General features: G+C 29.9%; 2 protein-coding genes across 2 annotated transcripts; both read right to left on the bottom strand.

Moving 5' to 3' along the window:
- Positions 1-6,893: 6,893 nt before the first annotated feature.
- On the bottom strand, positions 6,894-9,327 carry LOC126895898 (uncharacterized). Its single transcript, XM_050668223.1, has one exon. The coding sequence runs from the start codon at positions 9,187-9,189 to the stop codon at positions 8,524-8,526; it is 666 nt and encodes a 221-aa protein (XP_050524180.1). The 5' UTR covers positions 9,190-9,327; the 3' UTR covers positions 6,894-8,523.
- On the bottom strand, positions 6,987-7,777 carry LOC126895659 (uncharacterized). Its single transcript, XM_050667790.1, has 2 exons — positions 7,531-7,777; positions 6,987-7,411 (listed from the first exon to the last, which is right to left on the bottom strand). Exons 1-2 carry the CDS (start codon positions 7,775-7,777, stop codon positions 6,987-6,989), a joined length of 672 nt encoding a protein of 223 aa, XP_050523747.1.
- Positions 9,328-12,265: the final 2,938 nt, after the last annotated feature.

Raw genomic sequence — 12,265 nt, 5'->3', positions numbered from 1 at the left:
AACAGACACAAAAAAAAAAAAACACATCATAGTAAAACCAATACCTTCTCAGCTTCGCATCGAAGCTAAAATGGTAAATTGAGCAAAATTGTTAGTCATCCCTTATGATATACATGACTGACTCTTCACTTTTGATAATTCTTTAATAATTGAAAAAACTTGATATTGATATTGATATATATATATATATATATATATATTAGGATGTCCCTTATTTTTAAAATTTTGGGAATTCTTCGGGCATACGCGCCAAATTTGTGTGTATACATATAAAAAGTGGTTACAAAAAATTTCAGGCCGATGACATAAGCTTAACCCGTGCCGACTTGAAGTCGAATATTGACCAAAAAAGGGTAGTTTTTAGCTATTAAATTGTAAATTAAATTAAGAAATTTTAACAGTTTTTCAATTTGCATAGCATCACGGCATTAATGTACTAAAGACTTATTTATAATAAGAGAATCGAATTGAATGGCTATCGTAATAACAAAAAAATGTATAGTTATCCTTCTATACCCACACAGCAATTTAATGTTAAGAGGTTATTAATTTTGATTACAGAAATATAACAACATTACCCTATAGTTATTTGGCCACCGAAATAATGTTGTATCAATGAACAAATAAAAATATTACTGTTCGATCCATTTTTTTTGTTGTTTTACTTTGTATGTAGTATAGTGATAAGCGCATTTGTCCGATGCGTACCGGTGTCTTTTTTGTAATAAATAGTCGAACCAGTGGCGTATTTATATGCTGGCACTATAGGCACGTGCCTACAGCGGCAAATTTTTCATGGGATTTTTTTTTTCAATAATGATGACCATGTATATTAACTCGGTGAAACTTATTTTTATTCAGCCAACAAAAGTATCTTAAAGTATTGAAAACAATGGCATTGGTTCCAAATAAATTTCGAATTTATTTATTTTTAAAGTTTCTTATCGCTGTCTACCGGAAATATTCACGCCGTCGCCGTCAAAAAAATGGTCAGTGAGTTATCTACAGTACATATTAACAATCTAATAATATCAACATTCAGTGCAGTGGTTCTACGAAAAATTTCTTGACCGATCTTTTATCTTATTACTTGAGAAATGAGAAGTGATTTCAGTCTGTGGTCTATCGTACTGTCGCCTGTGCGTTCTGACCGTGCTGCAAAGTGCTGAGTGCGTACCGCTGCAGCTGTGTCGTCGTTTTTTTCGAAAATATTCTTTTTATTTTGTGAGCATGAGTTCGAATAGAAAACGGTTAAGTGGTGACCAATACAAAAAAATTGCCAAATTAAAAAGTGAAAAACTGCAAAATGTTTTAAATAAAACACAAAAATTGACTGATTTTTTTAAAAATCCAGCTTCTACTTCTGGTGTTTGTAGTAGTAATAGTAGTAACATTATGGATATTAATATGAAGAAAACAGATTTTCAGGTTAGTGACAGTGAAACAACAATAATTAGTGAATCTATTGAAGTGGATAATGTTGAACCAGAAGGTAGTTGTGAGTCAAATGAGTTGACTAATATGATAGTAAATGAAACCATTTTGGAGATAGACCCAGCTAAATGGGTTATTAACGACGAATTTCGTGACTATATTGCAAAAAATGGTTTTAATCAAAATATGACAAATGACTTTATTAACTCGAAACGGATATATTCTGATAAAACAAGATATTTGACCAAAATTATGTTTAATAGACGATTAATTAATGGAGAAACAATTGTTCGTTCATGGTTAGTTTATTCTCCAAGTTTAGGAGTAGTTTTTTGTGGGCCTTGTCGGATATTTTAAACATCTTTAGAAACTCAACTTGTTACTGAAGGGTTCAATGATTGGAAAAATGCTACTGTCCGTTTCAGCTACCATGAAAATAGTAAAGAGCACCGAGATGCTATTATGAATTTAAAACATAGAGGTAATGTCTTGGGGCGCATTGATAATTCATTGATTAAACAATTAGACACAGAAATCGAATATTGGAGAAATGTGTTGAAAAGGGTAGTCGAAACTATTAAATCGTTAGCTTCTCGTGGTCTTCCTTTTCGAGGACATGATTCGTGTTTTGGTTCTGTACACAACGGTAATTACTTAATGTCACTCGAATTAATCGCAAAATTTGATCCGTTTTTAGCCGATCATATAGTTCGTTTTGGAAGTAAAGGCAGTGGCTCTACGTCATATTTATCTCACGTTATATGTGACGAATTTATTTTGTTAATGATGAAAAAATTAAAATATAATATTGTTAGAGAATTAAAAATATCAAAATATTTTTCCATAAGTATTGATTCGACGCCAGATATTTCGCACGTCGACAAATTATCATTTATGGTGAGATATGTCCTCGCAACTGGTCTTCCTGTAGAACGATTCTTATGTTTTGTTTCAAATCCAGGACATAAAGCTTTAGATTTAACTAATGTCATTATTAATACTTTAAAATCTCATGATATTGACATTTCTGACTGTCGAGGGCAAAGCTACGATAATGCTAGTAATATGTCAGGTCAATACAGTGGAGTTCAGGCTCGAATCAAAGAAATTAATCCACTAGTTTATTACGTACCGTGTAGCGCTCACTCGTTAAATTTGGTTGGCATATCTTCTGCAGAAAGTTGTCCACAAGCATCAATTTTTTTTGGATTTATACAACAATTATATAATTTTTTTTCCGCATCAACGCAGAGATGGTCAATTTTGCAATTAAATATGAAACGTAATGCTAATACAATTAAGAGTTTATCAAACACCAGGTGGTCGGCTCGCGCAGACGCATGTCGAGCATTATATAATTCGTGGGATGAAATTATTAACGCATTGATCACTATCAAGGATGACACTTTTGAAAAATGTGTTACGCGAAATGAGTCAAATGGTCTTTATAATCAAATGCAAAAGTTAGAAACATCATTTATGATGATTTTTTGGAATCATATATTAGAACGATTTAATGCATCTAATAAACAATTACAATGTGTTGAAATTGGAAATGATAAAGTTTCTCAGATTTATACATCACTAATTAATCTAGTTCAAAAAACCCGAGATAATTTTGATGAATATGAAACTAGAGCAAAAAAAATATCAAAGACTACCGAGTACAATTTTGGTATATCTCGACAAAAAAAAAAAAAATTACACTTCGATGAAAAAACTGAGCAACCAACCGAGTTAATTGGTAGGGATAAATTTCGAGTTGAAACATTTTACGTAATTATTGATAAGATGACAAATGAACTTAAGAAAAGACAACAGGCCTTCAAAGCGTTTTGTGATATATTTGAAGTACTACTAAAAATTACATCTTTAAATTCTTTGGAAATAGTTAAGTTTGCTGAGAAATTGCAAAAAATGTACCCGAATGATTTAGACAATACTTTTTCGTCAGAATGCTTACATTTACAATCTTATTTATTGAATAGTGATATCGATATTGACGTAAATAATTTAACTCCTATCACACTGTGCCAGTATTTAAGAGAAAAAAGTTTACACATTGAAATATTTCCAAATATTGACACAGCATTAAGGATTTTTGTGAGTGTACCAGTGTCCAATTGTACTACCGAGAGATCGTTTTCATGCCTCAAACGCGTAAAAAACTATTTAAGGTCACCCAAACTGATGACAAGTTGAATAATTTAGCATTATTTTCGATAGAAAATGAAATGCTAAGCGAATTTAATTGTGAAGATTTNATGCTAAGCGAATTGAATTGTGAAGATTTAATAGACACATTTGCAAGAACCAAATGTCGACGTAAACCGATCGTCTAATAGGAAATCAGCAATTTATTATGTAATAAATTTAAAATATTCCGATACCAATATTTTGTTATTCCTTTTTTTCCAATTTTAATAATTATGATTTTGTATTTAAAATATAAATTCAATTTGTTTTGCATACCTACCTAATTAAATTTTATTTTATCATAATTAAGGGCGGCAATTTTCTACAGGCCTATAAGCGGTAAATACATAAATACGCTTCTGATCCTAATTAGTAGTTCTTTGATTTTAAAATATAATATATGAATAAATACTAATTATAATTATTAAATTTAGTATGAAATTGATATTCAATAATTTAATATTGTAATTTATACGGAGAAATTATAAAAATAATAAAGAAGTTATATTTTGCTTTACTTTTACGTGTATAAAAATTTAAAGGGCTTGATACAATATTTTTCAATAAAAACTGTTTGTTACTATAAATAAATGCACTGTACTACAAGGAACTTTCACCAGAAGCAAAAATATACTTCTCTAAATCAACTTTTCGCGTTGTTTTCAAATCTGTAATTACACTTTTTCTATCACTTCTAATTTTTTATATTATTACCAATTACATATAAAAAAATAATTTAAAAAAAAAAAAACTTGTTTTCAAATTATTACTGATTTGATTTTTAATATGTTAAAAATAATCAGTCCAAATTTTCATTTATAACCTTTTTTTTTGGTTCTTTAAAGTTGATGAAAAATTTTTGATAAAGTTTTGTGAAAGTTTACAGTAAAAAAAATTGAATATGTTACCATAACTTTTAGCTCAATAACAAGTTTGAAATTGACATCATTAAATAGAAAATTTTATGAGAATTAAAAAAATTGTATCGTTAAGATTGATATGCAGTCAGAAAGTTTTATAATTACTATTTATTGTAAATTTATCAGAAAAGCTCAATATATTTTTGTATTTTTATCGTAATTGATAACTTAAATAGAAGTAATAGTAATAATTTCCTAGTAACTTTTGGTGTTTAAAAATNATTTCCTAGTAACTTTTGGTGTTTGAAAAGATTCTGCAATTGAAATATTCAGAACTTAATTAATTTTAATGATTTACTTTAACTAAATGAACCAATCAAAACAAAGTTGTTAAAAAGATTTACTCATTTGAGCGTATAATAAAATTTGATTATAATTGTAAAAATCCATTATTAATTCAGGAGAAACTAACAATCATTTTTCTTAGAAATGATTTATATAGCAACATGTTACCAAAAAATTTGTAATATTATAGACTAGTAGTAGTACACACAAATACAGTAAAAAATTGATTAAATTACAAAGTAAAATGATTTAATTTTGTAGTTGAAACCTATAATATCAAATTATCATATCAAACTTGATTCGTCAATAAATACTTTGAAAACATTAGAAATGAATGATTTTAATTGTCTGTATGGAGTACATGGGGTATGTAACTGTTTAATTGATAAATTAGAATTTTTTTCAATTTTTATAAATATATCTTTAGTTTGAAGATATAAAAATATCTTCAACTAGATATGAATTGTAGTAATTTGACGTATCGTTGAAAAAAGCAGGTCAAGTTTGAGCAGAGAAATTAAATGATAGTCACAAAAAAATATCTTCTCATCTTTGCATCGAAGCTAAAACTTAAAATATAGTAAAATAATTTTAATACGAATAAGAAATTTCTTCTTACAAGGGACGACTAAAGTGATGGGATCCTTGATCTTTATTGAAGTTATTGAATCTAAATGAGATAAAAATTAAAGCAGTTGAAAATTTATTCTAACTTAAAAAAAAATTAAGAAAAAATGCAAAAAAATCATTGCAATACGCGGGTTGGAACCTCGTACCCAAGCTTGTAAAATACAAGTTTTACCAACTCGGCAACCGTACGTTGGTACCGTCGGCTGAAAAAATGGGCTATTTAAACTAGTTCAAATTTCAAAGTTATTTTTCTCGACTAAAAGAAGCAAACAAATTTAAATAAGTTTAACTTTTTATACTATATTAATTTTTTATTTATATAATATTTATGAAAATCTGTACTCCCCTTGTAAGGTATTTTAAAATAAAATAAAATACAAAACCCAGAATTTTAACACAAAAATAGCAAATTTTTGAATACGGTAGCCATTTTCACCATGAAGACAAATCCAGAGGTCAAATTTTTTTTTTCAAATTAAAGTATATTATATAAGCTTTAATTTAAGATATATATAAAAGTGTCAGTCTTTACGGAACATTTTCAAAACTTAAAATGAAAATGTCCTAGTTTCAATACGCATATTTAAAGTTTTGACCCCCTTTATATAAAGTGGTATGATCTGATTTACAAAAAATAGTATCAGATGAAAGAAATATATAAAAATTAATTATAAAAAATAATAATATCGATCCATACATTTTGTCAAAATTATAGCAATATAAATTTAAAAATATAAAATCGAGAATTTGTTCACGGAAATCATACGTTTTTCTTACATATATTTAAAGCACGGAGAATTTCCAGTATATTGTTGAAAGTTATTTTAAAAAAGTTCTACTTTCTATACGCAATTCTAAAGGTTCAGACAAAAAGGTATAATTTTCTAACACAATAAGCATCATCCAGAAAATTTTTTCGGGGGCAGTGATGGTGGTGATGACGATGGTATGCATTGTTACATACATGACGTCACAACTATTCTTGGTATAAAATGTTTTATATACTAATTGTGCACTTTTGTGTTAATTTAATTATCATGAATATGATAACAGTGTTTTAAAAAAACCCAGCACAGTGGGGTTACGGCACAGTTGGGACGTAGCATAGTTGCCAACTATGCTTACTAAACTGCTTAGTAAGCATAGTTGCTTAGGGCCGGAGCTTGGGCAAACGGGGCCCTTGGTCAAAGGTAATTTTGGGGCCCTATTTTTAAATTATATTTATTATGCAAATTTAATCATTTTTCAAAAGTACTCAAGCAAACTATTTTAATCAGTAAGTAATGAAATAAATAAATGGGTAGATGATTAATACGTTTATTGATGATATATACGTATAATAATTTTAATCACAGTTTTAATCGTTTCTGAGAACATTATGATTCTATCGACAATTTTGTATATGAACATGGTTATTTTATATAAATTTTATTTTTAAACAGAAAAATTTGCATTTGTATATTTACATCATGCTACATCAAAGCTCATTATCAACACGATTTTATGGGCAAGTAACAAATGTTAAAATATCTTCTGTCTATTTTTTACAGAAACAAATTGATCAATGACCTTATCAGAATCAATCACGCGCGCCCTTTGATTCTCGATAGATGATAATGACAAACTGCTCAGTCTTTCTTGTTGCATTGTACTTCGCAAGTAGTTTTTTATCAATTTCAATTTGGAAAACGATCGTTCGTCTTTTGTTGTTGTGACTGGAACGGTGAGAAACATAAGTAGATCAGTACAAACATCTGGATAACTTGAAGACAATGATGCATTCTGAATAATCAAAAAATACGCCAACTCTTTGACATCTTTCATTTCATCTGAAAACGTTGATCTAACAGAAAACAATTGAGCGGAAAATGAAGAAGACACATCTACCGGAAATGTTTTGGAAAACTTGTCAGCTTCTATTTTTAATTCGCTCTTCGGCGAATTTGCTAGAAACTGAGGTTGTAACAATTGATAAGTATCCAAAAATTATTCATTCCAGCAAACCTATTTCGGAGTTGTGATAATATATTGTCAATCATCGGGTAGAAAATGGTAATTCTAAAACGTTGTTCAGGATCATCAAATCTTTCATCTTGAGACAGTTTATCAAAGTGAATTTTGACTTTACGCATTCTTTTCTTCAAAAAAGTTTTTTCGATTTTCCACTTATCACAAATCTCGGAAACATCTGTCAGCAATGAATCAAACTGATTTCTTAATTTTTCAATACTTAATAAAGATTTACGTAGCTGATCATGAGCAGCCAAAAGATCAATTTTTTCCGATTGTAACATTTTTGAAGGCAAATTCATAATTCCCAAAATTTCTAATTGAAGAACAAAAAGAAACACGAAATCAAAATTTTCTATTTTTTTTTTGAATAACTACCGCTGCGTTTCTTTCACTCGATTTTCTAGTTTTCAATATTATATTGCTAAAGGACTTCAAAATATCACAAAATATTTGCTTCAAAGCGTAAATCGCATTATATCTTCCACAATAGCGAGTTGGATTCAATGTTTTCAAAGTCATAGAACCTCACTCATGAACACTTTAAAGCTTATCCCATCGACTAATACTGTGACCAAAAAACTCGTATACAGTTTGCATTGTTTCAAAAAATGCCTCAACATCTCCATTGCATGATACTTCATCTTTCAGTACAAGGTTCAATTTATGAACGGCGCAATAGACGAAATGTGCATGTGGAGCTAGATCTTTGATTCTTTTTTGCAATCCCAAATAAGGGCCGCTCATAACCGCCGCGCCGTCATATTCTTGACCCCGACATTTCTTAAAATGGAGACCCTTCTGCTTGAACGAACAAGTTACAAGCTTTTCTAGTCTTAAAGCAGAGTGATCTTCCACAGCAGTAAATGAAATGAAAACTTCTTCAATATTCAGATTAATTGGCTCCCTTTTAGAGTTGTAAATAATCTTTACGAAACGGAAGACTTGGTTCAGTTGGTCAATTTTGCTGGAGTCTTGAGTTGTATCCAAAATGAAGGAAAAAAAATGGAGCATCTTTTATGTCACGAATTATATTATTATGAACTTTTTAGGTCAAAAGACAAATTATTTCATTTTGTATATGATGGCTTAAGTATTTAGTGGAACCTGCAGACTTCGCTAATAATTCACTCATAACCGGATCATACTTGGCCAATAACGCTATGATAGAAAGAAAATTCCCCTTATTCAAATCTTCTATTTTGTCACTCGATCCCCGAAAAGCAAGATTGCAAGTAGCCAGTATCATAGTCACATCCAGAATGCGTTCTAAGACTTTGCGCCAAAACATACGTTCTTTGCGCAAAATTTCCACGGATACAATATCTATAGTTCCTTTTTTTCTCCACATCTCATAAACTGTGCAAGAATTCTTATGACATTCAGATGTTTCATTACTTTTTACACGTTCAGACAAGTGTTTCCAATCGCTAATACCGCAAGTGCCGAACGGGTTTTCGAACGACCTTTTTTGTGGAAAGAGCCAACAAGGAAGACAATAAATAACATCATTCTTTTCAGAATAAGAAAGCCAATTTTGCACTATCCTTAAACCAGATTTAGTTATAACAGAGTAATAGTTCTCGGAAAAACAGCGATTATTTTGTTTATCATCTTTCGGAAAAGGCCCTCGTGGTTGAGTAGAACCAGAAGAAATCAAAAATGATATTACAGCTGGATCAGTGATGATGCTAGGGAAGTCGTTTTTTTTCATCGACGGAATTTTATCATGTACCAAATTTTCTGCCCCGACGTTTTCCTGTGGCTCACAATCTGCTAGAGTTTCTGGTTCGATAGGTAGTGCATCCTTAGACCCTCCAATTTCACATTGTTCATTTCCATTCGATTCTGAATTAATGCAAAAATCACAAATGTAAAAAAGTAATCACTCAAAGATAGTTTGAAATTGTTGATCACTTGGATCAAAAATTTTTCAAGTTTTTCAAATTTCAAATTATGAAATTACTTCTAAATTGTTTTTTGGTTACTTTTTTGTAAGTTTTTTTTACTATTGAAAAATTTGTATAGCAATATTTATTAAATTGTTTGATTTGAACCTCCCTCATCTAAAGCTATCCAATCAAGCAATGTTAAAAATATCAAATTTTGAAAGGTTATTTTGAAAAATACAAAATTTCTTATTTGAAGATGAAATATTTTGACAGAAGATCTCACATTTACGTAACATTTCTTCAGATAAATAAAACATTTGTATAAAAAAATACCTGCAAAAATGTTTTTGCCTCACTAAAAATTGTAAAATTCAACAAAATTCAATTATTTTTTACGAAATTCTATATATTCTACAATCAAACAACGCAATTTTTCAATTTTTTTGTTCTATATTTATACTTCCTATTCTACGAAACTGTAATGTATTTTAAATGTGTATAACTTCTGCTATGTAATAAAAAAGAACCTAACCTCAAAATATACCGATTTACATGTTTACATTTTAGTTGGTCACATAACAAATTACGAGTTTAATAGAAGATAGAGGGAACAATCGACTCACGTTAATTATAGAACTGTTTCAAAATAAATTAAGTCGAAAGAATTTTTGATTTGGGTTTGCCGTGCACTTGGACACAAAAATTTTTATGTCAATTCAAAATTTGTATGATATTTATTGATATCAACATTTTTTACAAGACGAAAGATCATGTAGGATTAGAAAAAAACAAACCTTGTTGTGTAGTGCTTGCTGCACCGTGTGACAGCAACGAAGTCATTTTTTGGGTACTCTTTGCAACTTCATCTACCTTTCTTTGTTTTTCTTTTCGTTTTTGTGCTCCGCTTTGGTAAATTCGTTTCATATTTACACATCGAAGGATATCACAATCCATTTCAATTAATATATGGTAAAATATGAAAGCTCCACAACTGAGGCGGTCCGAGAATTTGACTGTTTCTTTTCACTATTTTTTTAAATTTTCCTCACTATTACTTTAAGAGATTAAACTATAACAAAACACATGGTGACGTATTCCGTTACGCTATGCACATAATATGGGTGCGTTCCAATAGTCAAGTGAGTCCAACTCGCGCAGGTTTTTGATGATATAAAATTAATGCGCGAGTTGAACTCACTTGACTTTTGGAACTCACCCATGGTACTCTCCCGATTTTCACAATGTGGTGTTGTGTCTATAAAGTTTCCTAGATGTAGCGCGCAGAAATTTAAAATAGGATCTACTTAGACAAAACGCACGAGAACTCAAATTATGTTTATTCAACGAAATTAATCCAAATAATTTGCGGTTTATGAAAAAAAAAACGCTTGGTTTGCACATTTCGATTATTTTTTTCCAGGGGGCTCCGAAGTCGGGGGCTCCGGAGCATCGCATCGGTTGCCCCTAGGTATCTCCGGCCATTCAACTATTAGTTGGGTCTAGTATAGATTTAATCTGCAGTGATTAAAATCACTATCAATAGAAACACTTCGATGCAAATGTGTAGATAGTGTTTAATTCTAAGAAATTGGTAGATAATTACGAAAGCAAAATGAACTCCTATTTTCTTATTTATAACATGATTAGTAATTGTTAGATTCAAAAATATAATTATATATTATATCATTTTTATAATTAATTGTTTTCAAATTATTATTGATTATGATTTTTAATATGTTAAAAGTAATTACTTTTAATCTACTTTTTTTGCCCTTTAAGGAGAAAGTTTATAATAATAATAATAATAAAAAAAAAAATAAAGTTATTACCATAACTTTTAGCTCAACTTGTAAGTTTCAAATTGACGTAATTAAATAGAAAAAAAATGGTTTTGTTAAGATTAATATGCACTCAGGAAATTTTATAATTATTATTTACAGATAATTTATTAGTAATGCTCGATTTTATTGCATTTTTATCGTAATAGATCACTTAAATAGAAATCATAGTAATCATTTCTAATTAACTTTTGGTGTTTAAAAAGATTCTACAATTAAAATATGCAGAACTGAATTAATTTTAATAATTTACTTTAACTAAAAAAACCAATGAAAAAAAAGTTCTTAAAAAGATCTACTAAATTGAGCAAATTATAAATTTTGATTATAATTGTCAAAATCGATTGTTAAATTCAGGTGAAACTAAAAATCATTTTTTTTTAGATTTGTGATTTATATAGCAACATGTTACCAAAAAATTTTGAATATTAACAGGCTATAATATTCCAAAAATTTGGAATGTTATAGACTGGTAGTAGGATAGTAGCGGGATGTATATATAAGATTCTTCCCATGCGCCAGTCAGTTGGTGAATGATTGGGGGCTTCGACGATGACTAAATCGCCTAAAAAACTGACTAAAAATGACTAAAAAACTTTTAATTGAGGCTTTCCTAAGCCCACCCATATGAGGAGCGGCGGGGGGATTAAAATGCCAATTGCACGGAACTCGGGTGATCATGGCATTTTGTATACTGACATCATTCAGAAGTAACTTCAAATGTTTGGCTGTCCCGATGTAATTGCTATTATTACAATCGCTATATAAGTCTAAAGGGATTCCGCGACGTGCGACAAAGTGGTCGAGAGCTGCAAAGAAGGCTACAGTAGTCAAGTCAGAAACAATTTTAATATGTACCGCCTTTACCGTCATACATATAAATAGTGCGATGTAGACCTTTACGGTTTTGGTATTGCGAAGACGCTTTTCCTTTATTAAATATGGACCTCCATAGTCGATCACAACATTTTGAAAAGCTCGCGGAGAAATGACGCGTGATGGTGGTAGATTGCCCATCATTGGACTAGGTCGAGTCACTTTATGTCGAACACAGATGATA

This window comes from Daktulosphaira vitifoliae, unplaced genomic scaffold (genome assembly GCF_025091365.1).
Source record: "Daktulosphaira vitifoliae isolate Bord-2020 unplaced genomic scaffold, ASM2509136v1 Scaffold_1, whole genome shotgun sequence".
Classification (NCBI taxonomy): Eukaryota; Metazoa; Arthropoda; class Insecta; order Hemiptera; family Phylloxeridae; genus Daktulosphaira; species Daktulosphaira vitifoliae.
The sequence above is the reverse complement of the archived record's forward strand: the minus strand, read 5'-3'. Positions and strand labels throughout refer to the sequence as shown.

Coding starts and splice junctions, on each gene's coding strand:
- LOC126895659 (XM_050667790.1), bottom strand. CDS start 7,777: ATGAATTTGCCTTCAAAAATGTTACAATCGGAAAAAATTGATCTTTTG. Junction 7,412..7,530: donor ATTTGATGATCCTGAACAAC/GTTTTAGAATTA, acceptor CTCAGTTTCTAG/CAAATTCGCCGAAGAGCGAA.
- LOC126895898 (XM_050668223.1), bottom strand. CDS start 9,189: ATGAAAAAAAACGACTTCCCTAGCATCATCACTGATCCAGCTGTAATA.